The 15,269-nt window shown below is 43.3% G+C and overlaps 3 protein-coding genes across 6 annotated transcripts; all 3 read right to left on the reverse strand.

Moving 5' to 3' along the window:
- Window positions 1–145: 145 nt before the first annotated feature.
- LOC109858889 (cuticle protein 64-like) lies at window positions 146–2,535 on the reverse strand. The gene is made up of 3 exons (XM_020436575.1): window positions 2,468–2,535; window positions 1,117–1,311; window positions 146–593 (listed from the first exon to the last, which is right to left on the reverse strand). The coding sequence occupies exons 1-3, from the start codon at window positions 2,477–2,479 to the stop codon at window positions 330–332; spliced, it is 471 nt and encodes a 156-aa protein (XP_020292164.1). The 5' UTR covers window positions 2,480–2,535; the 3' UTR covers window positions 146–329.
- A 4,543-nt stretch (window positions 2,536–7,078) lies between these two features.
- Window positions 7,079–10,301, reverse strand: LOC109858871 (tubulin beta chain). 2 transcript variants are annotated; one of them, XM_020436546.1, is made up of 6 exons: window positions 10,139–10,301; window positions 9,896–10,067; window positions 9,135–9,599; window positions 8,324–8,628; window positions 7,787–8,084; window positions 7,079–7,516 (listed from the first exon to the last, which is right to left on the reverse strand). In XM_020436546.1, the coding sequence occupies exons 2-6, from the start codon at window positions 9,950–9,952 to the stop codon at window positions 7,301–7,303; spliced, it is 1,341 nt and encodes a 446-aa protein (XP_020292135.1). In that variant the 5' UTR covers window positions 9,953–10,067; window positions 10,139–10,301; the 3' UTR covers window positions 7,079–7,300. The 2 variants fall into 2 exon arrangements, with proteins under 2 accessions (XP_020292135.1, XP_020292136.1); XM_020436547.1 differs by having other exon boundaries at window positions 9,896–10,301.
- Window positions 10,302–10,742: 441 nt separating this feature from the next.
- Window positions 10,743–14,681, reverse strand: LOC109858882 (innexin inx2-like). 3 transcript variants are annotated; one of them, XM_020436564.1, is made up of 5 exons: window positions 14,490–14,681; window positions 13,890–14,037; window positions 12,275–12,517; window positions 11,468–11,790; window positions 10,743–11,093 (listed from the first exon to the last, which is right to left on the reverse strand). In XM_020436564.1, exons 1-5 carry the CDS (start codon window positions 14,642–14,644, stop codon window positions 10,871–10,873), a joined length of 1,092 nt encoding a protein of 363 aa, XP_020292153.1. In that variant the 5' UTR covers window positions 14,645–14,681; the 3' UTR covers window positions 10,743–10,870. The 3 variants fall into 3 exon arrangements, with proteins under 3 accessions (XP_020292153.1, XP_020292151.1, XP_020292150.1); XM_020436562.1 differs by having other exon boundaries at window positions 11,495–11,790; window positions 13,886–14,037; XM_020436561.1 differs by having other exon boundaries at window positions 13,886–14,037.
- Between the last annotated feature and the right edge of the window lie 588 nt (window positions 14,682–15,269).

Here is a 15,269-nt window from a genome sequence, read left to right on the forward strand (position 1 = left end):
AAAAAAAAAAAAAAAAAAAAACTGGATTCGACGAGTTGTCGAAATTGCAGCGATCAGGAGAGAAAAAAGAAAAGCAATTAATCATATCGTAAATCATTTGGGTAATTTAATCTGGCATGACATGGTGTAAAAAAACAAGACTTGAGAGATTTAAAAGATGAAAATTTATATATTATATAAACATCTCATATACATAGCCGATGACGGAGTTCGTGGCAGTGTGAACAGACTGGCGAGTTGCCAGAGAGTCTATCGTTACAGTCGTACTCGTCGAAAAAGGGCGATCACGCCCCGGAAGACTTTGGTGTTCGGTGGTATTATTATTACATTCAATGGTAATATCCATAGCCATGACCATAGCCGAGTCCATAACCATAACCGAGACCGTATCCATGACCGTATCCGAGAGAATTCAGGTATGTGACCGATGGAGGAATCGTGTATCCATAGTGACCGTAGCTCACCGCTGGCGCTGCATAAGTCGGCGCGTAAGCCACCTTCGCGATAGCGGCAGGTGCGGCATACGCGACCTTAGTGATGGCAGGTGCAACCGCGACTTTTGGAGCTACTGCAATCGTCGGAGCTACCGCGACCTAAGAGAGAAAGACAGAAAGACAGATTAATTTAATTACTTCATCGTTCATTTCTTCGATTCTTAAATCAAACTTTTGTTTTTCTCTCTTAAATCTTCGTTGAAAAAATTTCTAATTGAAACTGATTTACGGGGAAAGTTCGTTTGAGACGACAAATGTCCCAATGAACAAGTACTGCTCGCCGAACACTTTATTTAAAACCTAATTGTGATTATATACGAAATAATTATAAAATTATTTAAAAAATACTGAAAACATTGAGAAAATTGTTTTTTAATATTCGCAAAACTAATAATTCTTTTTTCAATAAATATCATTGGTGCGTGTCATCAGAACGTTTATTTTATTTCGCCGAAGCGATGGAATTTTATTTCTGCCGAATTTATTTCGCGCGGAGCTCTTGCCCGATGCAAATGGAAATTTCCTTCTGGGTTCTCGGCCCATTGTCGAAGCGAGACACGCTGATAATCCTTTCCTCATGTCGTAACATCCGATTACACGTTCAACGTTTGAGAGCGCTTACCTTGTACGTATTGGCGTAACTGGTCGCAACCGGAGCGTGCGCGTATGTGACCGCAGGTGCTGCGATCGCCGCAACACCATGACCCAAGCCGTAACCGCCGCCGTAGCCGTAACCGCCGCCGTAGCCGTAGAGCCCTCCGTATCCGGAATAGAGGCCGGCGGACGCGTAGGCGACGTAGGTGGCGAGAAGAACGATCTGCGGTAAAGCGGCAAGGTATTGCGTGGAAGTACGTTCTCTCCCTCTCGTGCACGTTCGAGACAATCCATAAATCGGAGAGCGAAATTCAGAGTTTGGGGAGGGGATGAGAGAGTAGAGAAGCAAAACTTACTTGATACACAACTTGATATACGTCGTGTAAACGCGGAAAATATTTACGAAATTGTTCGGAGTTACATACATCTATGAAATTGGAACTTGTTCCATTTTTATGAATAACGCGCGCGCCCTATACTTGTGTGTACGCATAAATAAAAGTCAAAGAGATAAATTTGACGCTATCTTTTCTCGGAGTGTCTCCGATGATAAAAGAAACGGAGGAAAACGTGGCCGAGCAATTATGTGTTTGTTGTTTTTTAAAAAAAATGACACCGACGACATTTGTATATAAATTATGAAAGATTTTATACTAGAAATTTCTCAAGAAATCATGTTTCACGCTGTATATATACCTATATATACTATTATTACTCGAGTCTTTTATACGACTGAACATTTTTATGCAAGATTGTCTTAAATCACGATGCGGGTTGAGTTGGGTTCAAATGCTCCGCATTGTTGCATATATGCACAAGCTCTTGGCTTTATTTACCCACATATCCAGGATGATTTCAACTGCGTATTTATTCATACGATATGAATGAAACGAGCGTATTTCTGCGAGATAAAATCGCGCCCGCGGCGGCGAGTAAAGTTCACAGCAAATGTTACCCGCGGATCGTCCGAGCATTTCTCACGATATTGCGAGTTGTGGCTCTTTCTCCAATATAACCGGAGAGATAAGTCTAATCTCCAGATAAGAACCAAGTTACAACAAGGGAAAGTCACACCCTTCGAAATATGAACTTTGAATCTCCGCAATGTAAGTACATATATGCGACGTTAGCTTGCGATGATTTTTTTTCTTTGAAAATATGAAATGTGAAAGAAAAACAGAATTCCTCGAGAAATTTTACAAGAGAGAAAGATCACCGTGCAAAGTGAATTCAAGTTGTCATTTAAAAAAACTCGCGTCTCCCGAGAAAAAATCCCGTCAATATCTGTGTACTCCGTTGAAAGTATATATATACCTCGAGCATTTTTTTTTTTTTTTTTCCGCTTCGGATCCGACGCGAGAAGTAGATACTTTACTCACCAGCTTGAACATGTTGCTGCGGGTGGCTGCTTGTGATCTCTAGCCGGTACTGCGGACTGACTATGTTCTCGTCTACCCCGCTAGACCACTTATATATCCCCATGCGGATTGTTTTTACCCGTGTGCGTGTACTAAGATTTAATGGGAGAAGAGAGGGAGAGAGAGAGAGAGATGCGGAAAAAAGTTTTTCTTACCAATGGGCAAGGCGAATTTGTAGGTATGTGAGTAGAATGAGGTTGTATGCAAGTACGGTAAAGTAAACGGCGTGGCGGACTTGCCTCATAGTGGGGTGGGTCTCGAACGCGGGACTCGTTACGCGTTCACTTAGATCCTTTGCGGAGAGCCGCGCGGCGGATGACTCGCCGCGCGGTCTCAACGCGCGAAGGACGAACTTATTATTGGCCGGGAGGGAAAGAAAAAGAGGAAGATATCGGTCGCGTTCGATTCGCGTCTCTCGCGTGAGAAAAAGCGTTGTTCCGTGTGCCACCTTGAGCGAATACACACGCGCGCGCGCTGCGCGATTGAGGGAGGACAAAAAGAGAGAGAGAGAGATTTTCTTTCTTTCCTTCGTCTCTTTTCATCGGCCGCAACTCTCAATCGCCTTCTGTAATTATTCGCGCGTCTATGATCTTGTCTGTGCTCCGCGAAGCGTGAACAGAGCAACACGGGGACCTCGAATGCAGTAAGACGCTGGTGGTGATGAGAAAAGCGATGTTTCGAAGAGTATCTTATTTTCCTTCGCACCGTCGTAAAATCTTCCATCTCTCGCTGTTGATTTTATTATTCGTATCAGAGATTGTGTATGCGTTTTATTCGAGAGAACGTTGTCTTGTAAATTATTACTCGGTCCGTTGGCCGTACACATTGTTATGAACAATATAATGCAGATTTATTTTACGTAAATATGCATGTGTGCGTCATGTTTGCAGACTGATAATAGTGTGTGTCTCTCATATATCGAGAAAAAATAGCCTTACGTTAGACTTTTTATTACACATTGCTACATTATTATCACAAATTTCATATTTTTATTTCAGTACGTATTTTTATTTCAGTTTATATTTATATTATGCATCAGTTCGTCATACTCTCTACGTATAATTACATAAGTGTCACATATGGTATTTTCAGTTTATTGCATAGTGACACGTAGAAAGTCATGTTCTTTATGGTCACCAAATATTAAAAAAAATATTCATAAGTAAGATAAAAATTTAAAACCGAAAGATCTCTTAACTAGAGAAACATGAAATATGAAGCTTTAAACTTTTAAACTGTTGTTCTTTAAAATTTGCGTTTTGGAGTTACGGGATATACGTAGGGAGTGACGAGCTCTAATATACTCTGTATTTTCCTATTCTTGTTCTCTCTCTCTCTCTCTCTTTTTCTCTGTGATAAATATCGCCCTTACTGTCGATCTCGGGCGTTTCTTTGATCATCGAGGATGAGTGGGCGTGTCAGTACCAGTTTCCGGTCGCCGTCAGAGCGAAAAATGAATCATCACAGCTAGCGCAGCGAAACGAGCGTCTCGCGAAAATGCGCTGTTCCGCGATTCATAACAAATAACGCGTATACATTGTGAGCGGCTCGATTATTCATGGAATTTACTCGCTCGGAGATAATAACGTATTGTGCGCGGGGAAAAAGAGAATGACGGAAAGTACTTCATTAACCGCGGAACAAACATTTTTGCATGCTCTTTTCCTAGCTCGCGCGCGTCCGCTCAATGTCGCGTACCATACCTACAACCTTGCCAGTCCGTAGCGGATTATCTTCGTCCTTATTGTGGACTCGTTGCTTACACGTCACTTCGTGTACATGTAACTACAACCGAGTAAACCACGTGGTGGTATCGCAAATGTGAAAAATTTCTGCATATATAAACGTTTATTATTCAGTGTCACCTTCTTAATAAAGTACACGCCACACACCGCGACACACACGCGCGCGCATATGTAATATATTATCTCGTCGAGTAAGAAATTTCTTTCGTATTAAACTATATAATATTTATTTTAATTCTTTCTTCTTCAATTTTAACGCGTTATTTCTGAATTTGTTTATAAATTAATTGTTTCCCAGAACAGTGTTATTTTGATGCAAACGTTTCGCTCAAACAGAATTTATCTTGAAGACAAATCTTTTATCGAAAAGCTGCAGAAAATGTGTGTGTCGAAAATTTTATCGAGATGTTATTCCATTGTCACGGTGAATAATGAATTTTTACACAGAACCGAGAATTTTATACGGAATTGAACGCGCAATTTGCCGTACATCATCCTCGCCCGGTTTTGGCTGCTACTTTTTTTTTCTCCGGCTATTTGTATCCAACCCTAATGGTTTACGATGCGATTAACTTGCCTTGTGTGCCTCGATATCCGGCTTTTACGTTATATCTACCTACACACACACACACGTGCCTAGCTCCATCGCGAATTGTGACTAACGAAGATAAAATATCGACGGGATGTATCGTAAAAGAAAGTCATGTTTGTGTGTTTCATATATGTGTACATAATGCAAATTCTCTCTTTACATAAAACGCAAAAAATGTCTCGCTGAAAGACAAACGGTTTGCCGCTTCTCGTGCCTTCTCGGGCCAGCCGGCAGCGCTAGCGATCGATTTTCAAAAGACAGCCTTGGCTACCAAAGTGCACAATGCACGGTCGAGTGACGATGTACAGCGCAACAACGGAGACGAGGAAAATACACCTATATATAAAGGGATTAACCCTCTGTGTGTGAATCCCGCTTCACATTTTATATATGATACATGGCTGGGAGTTTTATTTATCGCGCGTTTTCTATTTTGCTTATCGGACAACGTCAAAACTCCACGCGGACCATCCGAGTAAGTTCTCTTGCCGATCCGCATCGACAGCAACGGGATAAGCGTCATGCATAAAACGCATTTCACTCCTTCGTTCGAATCACGAGAGACCAGCGTGCGCACACGCCTCTCAGGAATCAGGGTTTTTTTTTTTTCGTTCCTTCTTCTATATACGTAATTACGTGAGGTCGCGCGCAAAGCGAGGTCGTTTAGCGACGAGCCCGGCGTGAGGACGTAAAATCGCGGAAAAACCGACGAGGAGAGAGGAAGAGCGACGATAGGAGAGCACGCGTGGCGACGGAAACTGGAACGCCGTGATCTAAATCCCCGAGTTTGCATTATTAGCATTATTAGCATTCTGTTGTGGACCACGCGCGGGCGGAGTAGCCGGCTACTTCCTCGCTTCCTTCGCTGTCGCTTGCGCTGTCGCTTCCGTCGGGGAATTACGTAAAGGCCTTGGATAAAGCGTGAACGGGTGTGTGAACGAGAACGAGAAGTTACTTGAAAAAAAAAAAAACTATCTTGAATCTATATTTCTAAACAAAGAAATGAAAAGCCGTGTAAAATATGAGAGATCTTGAGTCGTGTCTGTTTCTTGCGTTGCGCGAGACACGCGCGTCCTTAGATAAAAATATCCTATTTTTTTTTAATAGATTCTCTCGCATATATATATATATATATCGAAAATTTAATTAATAATTAACTCGTATCAAACAGAATCTCTCCGATGTGTGGAATTCAAATTAGATACACGTGCTCGGCGATATATGTGATGGGCGTCCCGAGCGTTAATAAACATTTACATTTCATTTTTCGCAGTACGTTCAGGGATGCGTGACACACAAGCACATCACACACAAGCTTGACGTCGAGTCCTCGCGCGCGGCGTACAACCGCGCCGCGTTATTGTGCAATTATCGTTGCCCACTTACATTCCCGATTGAGGCTCTCGAGAGCGCGAGAATAGCGGATTGTACACATATATAGAGGGGCTGTTATACGACGTCGGCAACCGGCGACGGTGACGCACCAGACCCCGCGTGATGTACGAGCCTCCGATACGCGCGCGCGGCACGCGATTTATTATAGCGCGTTATCGCGGCGTCGAGATTGTAAAAGAATTGCTCCCGGGCACATAGAATGGAGTGTGTGTCCCGAAATAAATCGCCGACTGATTTTTAGTCAAGCTAAACGGGCTGTTACGTGCTGCCGCGCGTATCGCGGCGCTCGCGAATGAAATAAATGGATAAAGCTGATAAAACTGATCGCGCGAAATTGAGCGCGAATTAACGATAATAAAATTAACCGCAAAAATAACGACGTCGGTGAGTAACGGGGAAGGTACACGCTGTGTGTACAGCTACGGTGTATATAAGTGCATCGTATAGCTTTAAATACGAAAAATGTGGTAAAAAGATTGTGTGTGTGTGTGTGTCTTTAATTTTTAATGAAATTAAGATTAAAGTTCCAACTCGGGTGTGTGCCCCTCTCGTAAACGAGAATAAGCGACCACACCGCACTGCTCGCTCTGCTCGCGCAGTGTTTCACTCGAAGGAGAGCGCAGCAGGAAACGTTTCCCCGATACGTACATTTCGCATTATCTCCGTAGCGACCCGGAGGTTACCCGGAACCCAGGCGCAAACCCCAAGGCGCGCGCGCGCCCGCGCGAGAGTGTTTCCGTTTCGCCGTGTTTTGTAGACGCGGTTAAGAGGATGCAAGAGAAATGAGCTCTTTACTCCGCGGGAAGAATGGAAGGGAAGCACTTTTCGATTTTTTTTCTTTTCTTTATTTTATGTACTTTCGACGATAGGACACACGGAAGAAGACGAAGAAGACAAGCAACAACAAGGTGTCGGCCAACGTTAGCTTGGCGCTACATATTATTTTACACTCTAAGAGGATACACGCGGGAACGATATAACTATATAAAGAGGTGAAGAGCACAAAAGAAGCGGCAGGTGGTACGAGCACTCGATAAACATCTTTGGAAGATGGGAGCGATCTCATGCCTCGCCCTCGCCCTCCTCCTCCTCTTCAAACTCGCCTTCCTCTTCGGCGGTGGCTTCCTGATACTGTTGATACTCGGACACGAGATCGTTCATATTACTCTCCGCCTCGGTAAACTCCATGTCGTCCATACCCTCGCCAGTGTACCAGTGCAGAAACGCCTTACGTCGGAACATCGCGGTAAATTGCTCCGACACTCTCTTGAACAATTCCTGCGCGACGCGTACAACGTAACTAAATCTCTCGCGTACAACCGAGAATACAGTTTGTATAATATCTCAACGCGTTTCTGTGTTTTCTTCGCAGAATGAGAAAATAAAAACTGTTTGACTCTTCAAATGCTTTTTCTCATCATCCGAACGGATTGGAACTAATAAAACATTATCGTACTGATAACAAAAAAAAAAAAAAATACGCGACGAATATTGATTGAGATTTTTGTTCCATTTCCGCGCACAAACGTTACGAACAAACAAACAAACCTGAATGGCCGTGGAATTGCCGATAAAAGTCGCGGACATTTTCAAACCACGCGGAGGTATGTCGCAAACGGCAGTCTTCACGTTGCTCGGTATCCATTCGACAAAGTAACTGCTGTTCTTGTTCTGAATGTTGAGCATTTGTTCGTCCACCTCCTTCATCGACATTCTACCGCGAAACACCGCGGCCACTGTCAAGTATCTGCCGTGTCGCGGATCGCACGCGGCCATCATGTTCTTCGCGTCGAACATTTGCTGAGTGAGCTCCGGCACCGTGAGCGCTCGGTATTGTTGCGAACCTCTGAAATGCAATTTTATTATCAAAACATCGAAGAGAATTACGCATTTGTGTTTCATATTTTTACATCTATCTATAATCGTTATTTCTTTAAAAAAAATGTTCTGCTTTGAACGCACCAGATCATTTGAGACGTATTTGTCTTAAATATCGACTAATTGAAAAAAACAAAAAAGAAAAAAAAAACATGATCAAGTTCTATTTAACTTAATTAGTTTTTTTCATTCGAAAAAGTTTCGAACCTAGAAGTCAAGGGAGCGAAGCCGGGGATGAAAAAGTGTAATCGCGGAAACGGGACCATGTTGACAGCGAGCTTTCTCAGATCGGCGTTAAGCTGGCCTGGGAATCTCAGACAAGTGGTGACGCCGCTCAGAGTTGCGCTGACCAAATGATTGAGGTCGCCGTAAGTCGGGGTGGTTAGCTTAAGGGTTCTGAAGCAGATATCATAGAGCGCCTCGTTGTCTATGCAATACGACTCGTCCGTGTTCTCCACCAGCTGATGCACCGAGAGAGTGCAATTGTAGGGCTCGACCACGGTATCCGATACCTTCGAGAACGGACAAGAATAGACGCTGACGTCGTATGTACGATATTTGTTTGTATACGTGTGTGTGTGTGTATCGCGCGGTCGCACATCGCGCCAAGTATACACATCGAGCACACGCATTGTACACGCCGCAACGCGCACGGTATTGTCCTATTAAGGACAAAAGGTGGTTTCTGGCGGATGCTTTGTCTCGCATTCATTGTACATTATGCCGCGCGCGCATCAGGAAGACTTTCCGCGTCGCGGAGAAATACACCCCACGGCGATTTTCGATACGCGGAAATTCGAGGCGCGACTCTGAGAGCACAAAATCCGATCTTACGTTGTTTCTCGAAAGTCATCTGAGATTTAGTTTATAAATAAACAAATAAAAACATATGGAGCACGAAGAAGAGTATTTCTTTATAACAATATTGCGTAACATTGAAATTTGAAAGAATTGAAATAAGAAAATTTGTGAAATTAGACATCTGTGATATTAAATTGTAAAATTGCGCAAAAAGTACCTTGGGCGAAGGTACCACGCTGAAAGTCATCATAATCCTGTCGGGATACTCCTCTCGAATCTTCGAGATAAGCAAAGTGCCCATTCCGGCGCCGGTGCCGCCGCCCAGCGAGTGAGTGAGCTGGAATCCTTGAAGACAGTCGCAGCTTTCGGCCTCTTTACGCACGACATCCAAGACGGAATCAACAAGCTCGGCGCCCTCGGTGTAGTGGCCCTTGGCCCAGTTGTTACCGGCGCCGCTTTGGCCGAACACAAAATTGTCCGGTCGGAATATTTGGCCGAACGGTCCTGCGCGAACCGCGTCCATTGTTCCGGGTTCGAGATCGACGAGAATCGCGCGTGGCACGTACTTGCCACCAGTTGCCTCATTATAATAGACATTTATTCGTTCCAGCTGTAGATCCGAATCGCCATGATAGGTGCCCGTGGGATCGATACCGTGCTCGTCGGAAATCACTTCCCAAAACTGCAATCGTTCGCAAGAGAAAAACGGAACAACAGTTTTATCGGGGCCGAAATTTTGTTTTGAGAAATCTTGATTACGTGATGGACGTTGGAAAATTATCCCGCCCATCCACGCGTATGTGTGTCACGCGTCTCGATTACGATATCATCTCGATAAATTGTTTATTATTAGATTGTTATTAAATTATTATTGGATCGTTTGATCGCCGAGAGATAAGAAAAGGTACGCGTTTATTTAAGCTCGTACGTTATTTATGGTAGTTTTACGCGATAATTATACGCGAGATCGATACGTACCTTCGCTCCTATCTGATTGCCGCACTGGCCGGCCTGAAGATGCACTATTTCGCGCATGTTGGTAAAAACTGCGTTTTTTTCGTTTTGACTTCTATTCGCTGCAACGAAACGAGAACGCGGCGAGAACACCAGAAATCAAAACCACCCAAAATTCGTCGTCTGTTTCCCGTGCCTTGGAAATAATAATTCTGTATTATTATTATTATTCGGAATCGGGCGCGAGATGACGCGGGAGAAACACACCTCCGGCCGGATGATAAAATCAAGGGCGCGAGAAAATCTTTCAACGTGACGAAACTCGTTGTAATTCCAACGAAATCCCTAACCATAAGAATCGTATCTCGGGTAATTTAGTTGAGTCTCAAACTCGCGTTTCCATGGAGATGCACGAGGCGAAGAGAGGAGGAGCGGTTTCGGTTCTGCTTCTGTTTTCGGGACAATTGAGTGCGCTGATGAACAAAAGATTCTCGCCAAGCGTGTATCCCACTCGCATTGTTCTCCTCGGTTGCGACTACGTGTATATATACAGAGTAGATGTCGGAGGAAAAGTTTCGAATGTGCGTCCGATTAGATTTGGTAAATTGTACAGATTTTGTGAAGAGACATTTTTCTCCGACAAAAGAGCTTCTTTTGTTTTTCAGAGTTTTTCATTGATTTTCAATGACATTCTCGATTGCAGATTGTTTTCATCGGAACAAAAAAAAAAAAACATCTAAACACAGACGCGAAACGGTTCTCACTTTTACATCGAAATAATATTCGCGCACGACTGTTCTCCCCCCGGTTAACAGTATAACAAAATAAACTACACAGATCTCTCACAGATATTTTATCCATCTCCGTTTATTGCGAGGTATTTAATTCCAGGGTATATATATATATATATATATCTGCTTAAATGTTTATTTCTATATAAGAACATTCGTGAGCTTCGTAAATTGAGTTTCGCGTAATACTACTTAGGACGAGGGGGATCTAGACGAAGTCCGCGAAACTCTTGCGCGCGAAGGCTTCCGCTATCTCGTTAACCAGCTCTCTGTACACGATAGGATTGACGTTCTGTGCGAGTTGGTACAACAGGAACCAATCGCCAAAGTGGAATACTCGTACGACACACTCGGCCTTAGATCTCTCGAGCACGCGAACCGCGCCTCGCAGAAGGTAAACTCTCGTCCAACGTTGAGAGAAAACCACGATCCTGCAAGAAGAACGTATCGATCCGGGTAAACGTTAATTTTCACGCAATACACATTTCTCATTCGCATTCAGACAAGATTTATATATGCGCGACGCGGCCTCTCTTTAAATAAATTCTATTTTAAACTATAAATGTAAAACAAAAAAATTAAGAAAAATCATTATTTTCTCTTGTAGTCAAATTTAGAGACAAATTCTCTATATTTAAATATGTTTGTGTGAAATGAGATTTGAGAATTCTCGGCGTGAGATTCATTTCTGATATCGTGATATCCGACATAGTTGACGTATGTACGTATCGCGAGGGGCACTGTGTGACATCGCTGACGTGCTGAATTTCAAAACCGCGCGCGAATGTGTGTCGGTTGAACTTACACATGTATACAGCACCACCCCGTGTACCTGTAGATTACCGCCAGACAACCGACGCACGCGAGAAACACGAGCCAGAACCACAGAACGACAAAGATCTTCTCGTTCACTACGTTCAACGGCAACACGCAGAGCGCGTCGTGCGTTTGAACGGATCCTGCCGGCCCAAAGGTGTGAATTGTACACTTGGTCACCTTCGGGAATAATCGCGCCATCGGGTCGATCCTGTCGTGAGGATTTTTCTCCGCGACGAACGCGCTCACCAGCGGACCGTATCGTCTGAACTGTCCCTCCAGAAACACATCCAGCGCGTATATCTGTCCCATCTGTTTGAGAGAAGAAACAAATTCATCGCGAGAGTCTCTCTCTCTCTCTCTCTCTTATTAATCTGATACGTTACGTATTGTTTTCTTACGATATTTTTTCAAAATATAATCTCGTGAACCGGCAAACGTCGAAGTTTAAGATAATAGCGCAAAACTTTTCGGTTTTCGCCGTTATACTGAAAAAGTACCGCCATAAAGTGGCTGTATTTCAGACGTTAAGGGCCTTTGATATATATTTCTGCCCGACATATTGAGCTTGGTAACAAAGTTTTAACCGCATTGTGTAAGTCCGCGGGTTATCGAACCCGGGGGAATTAATTATTCGCGTTTATTTCTGCGTAATTTCCTCGCGCTTTCGACGTCACAATTCCCGGGTGATTGATCGAGAGCCCTTAAGCAGCCGGAGATCCTTCCGTTTTGAAAAATGGAGAGAAGAGAGAGAGAGAGAGAGAGAGAAAAAAAAGAGAGAGAAATTATTACTTACTGAATTTAAACAGTTTAAGAGCTCGCACACAAAGAAACGTATGGCGTAGAAATTGTGACTGTGCAGATTCGTCCGGGTAAAATACTCGACGAGCTGTCGCTTTCTCTCCGCGGTCCATACCTCCCCCAGGAACGGCGTCTCGAGATTTCGCGAGAGAAGACCTATGGTGCCTCTCTCCCAAATGGTCCACAAGGCGCGCGGCACGTAAAAAAGAATCGCTTGCAAGCCGAGAACAAAGCAAACCTGTAAATCAACATCTCGAAATTGTAAAAATCTTTTTCCGCCCCTCTCCCGCCTGGATTGTTTTTCCGCGAACACAAAATTCATGTTTTAAGTAGGATATAAGCTCGTAAAAACGAGTGATAAGTGTTTGAAACGACGACGCGTACATTGTACGCTGATGTCATTGACAAATTTTCTTTTCTTCCAGAGAACAAATGTGCGGCTCATTATCACGCTTCAATCAATCGCTTCTTCTCTCCTCCCCGCTCATTATCGTAAATCTAAAATATTGTTGAACACAACTTGAAGAAAAAGAATTATTTACAGATAGATACAATATTTTTACAAGTGGTTTGTTTCATTTTCACGTGTATAATACACACAGGGAGAGAAAAAAAGATATATATATATATTTATATCCGATTTAATTTTTCTCCATTCCGAAGATCTCGATAAAACTCCCATAAAATCCCGGACGCTTCCTTTTTTCGCGATATTCACAAATGCGAAACGCGCGCGATACAGAGCAAACGTTGGATAACGTCGGATCCGCGATCTCTATTTCCATTTCCTCGGCGCTCTTCGCTTTCCGTCCTCCGGACGTTTCCTTTACATTCACGCGTTTCAACGTTCCAGATTTCATTCACGCTCGCGCAATACGTCTGCGTGCACGCCAAGAGCCAAGAGTGGGCGGCCTCTCCTGGCCATCGGAACGAAGTGCAGTCGTTATCATGCATCTCGCGTACGTGCGCGGGGAAGGGAGGGGATACGCGCGCGTGTGTCGGTCTCTCTGTGTGAGAATCGAATACATACAGAAAAAACTTTATGCGATCGACCAATTCGGCCGCGCGCGCGTATTTTCTCTTCTCCTCCCCTCCCGTCCCCCCGCATTTCTGCCGCTCGTTCAATTTTCAGAGTGCTCCATCGAAAAACAATTTGAGAATATCTTTGATAAATTTCGAGTTGATCTTTCCGCAAGCGAAACTATTTCACGAACATTGGAGAGAGTAATACGAGAGCGTATGTTTGTTTTACGTCGAAAACGTAAATCGAAACGTTCGGATTGTTCGGAACTCTGTGTAATTTCTCCCGGTTTGTATAAGTAGATTTAAAGACAAACTGTGTGTTCATAACCAAAATGGATTTCGATAAAACACACGGATTCAAGACACATGAAAAGGTTTTCAATCTATAAGGAAATAAAGCCTCAAAATTGCGGAGCAAATGTTCGATAAAATTCAATGCCGATAAATCGGTCAGAGCACGATAATAGAGCTTTCAATCTGTTCCCCGGTTGCGACGCCGCGCGTTTATTTTATCGGACTACGGCGTTGATACTCGGTCATTGCTACACATCTATAACATAAACATTCTATAAATTCAGCTGACCCACTGATAATATCGATGATGATGGGCTTCGTCGCGCGGAAGAGCCTGCCCTACACCGGCGCTCGCTACACCGCGTCCTGGAACACCTTTCAGATGTCGGATTACCGTGAACGTGCTGTAGATCCAGCAATACGCATTCACGGGTTCTTTGTCTAGCAAGGAAAAAATATACATAAAGTGCAATCATCTTTGCGCGTGGAAAATAATTCTGGTTTTCCAGCACAATACAAAAGTAGTTTAAATTAATTAAAGATGATAATTCGCATCAGTTGTAGAACTCGGTCGCGGTGATAATTTATACAGTTGGTTCGCGCCAAGTTAAAACGATCGCTTTGGAAATTTCCGATTTAGATATTTCGACTTCGAACAATGTAAATGTGTTTCAGTGACCGGACGAGTGTCAAATAAATAATTTGTAACCATATTTTTATATGTGTAAAAAAATTAGAAACTAATGTTTAAAAACATAAAAATAACTACTCAAGACAGAATGTGAATTATTGTATTTACGTATTTAATCATTATTTCTTTTATGAATGTCTCCGGTTATATACTGGGGACAAGTTACCTTGTGGTCTAAAAAGAGGTTAGATAATGTTCATACCGATAGAACTGTCGGTCATGCAAGAAATCGGCTCGCCGATGTATTGCTTGGCGGTTACGAGAATGGTGCAAACGAGCAGCAAAAGAACGGTGACGCGCGAGTGCAGTCTGAACACCACATTGTCGACATGAACGGGCTCTTGCCGCAAGAGGCATTTAATAGGTGCGAAGAGATCCAGCATGGTTATCGCATGTGTTCTTTTGTCTCTCCGGCGCTACGTACATATCAACTTCTCTCGCGCCGAAAACAAAGCACAATAGAGAAAAAAATCCCATGTGTGTGTTAGCTACATGAAAAACAAATATTTGCGGCTTGTCAAAAGAAAGAACGTGTGCGTTTGAAAAATGTGTAACAAATAGCATAGCCATAATTTTCGGGCTGAAAACCTTCGCCCTTGCGCGCTTTCGTAATAACCGACGCGAACAACGGAGATACGGTTGCGAAAAAAAAAAAGATGATATATACATGAATAAAATTGCGCGTCAACAAAAATTGAACGAGGCAAAAGATTGAGATTGCAGACGTCGGAATTACGAGTGTGTGACGCGCTGAAACGACGACGTGTCGGAGAATAATCGCTGTGTACATTTGTCGTGTCACGGCGATGTTCAAAAACTTGCACTCGGTCCCCCACAATTCGGTTCGCGCTTCAAGCATTAAATGTAAATCACGAGCGTGTAACTCATTTTCTTCTGTAATTTTTTTTTCTTTTATTCCCGGCAAAACGGGATAATTTTCAGCTAGCTTTTCGCTTGAATTGATTTGTCGCGCGTCAAGTTA

This window comes from Pseudomyrmex gracilis, unplaced genomic scaffold, assembly GCF_002006095.1.
Source record: "Pseudomyrmex gracilis isolate BER0280 unplaced genomic scaffold, ASM200609v1 scaffold_229, whole genome shotgun sequence".
Classification (NCBI taxonomy): Eukaryota; Metazoa; Arthropoda; class Insecta; order Hymenoptera; family Formicidae; genus Pseudomyrmex; species Pseudomyrmex gracilis.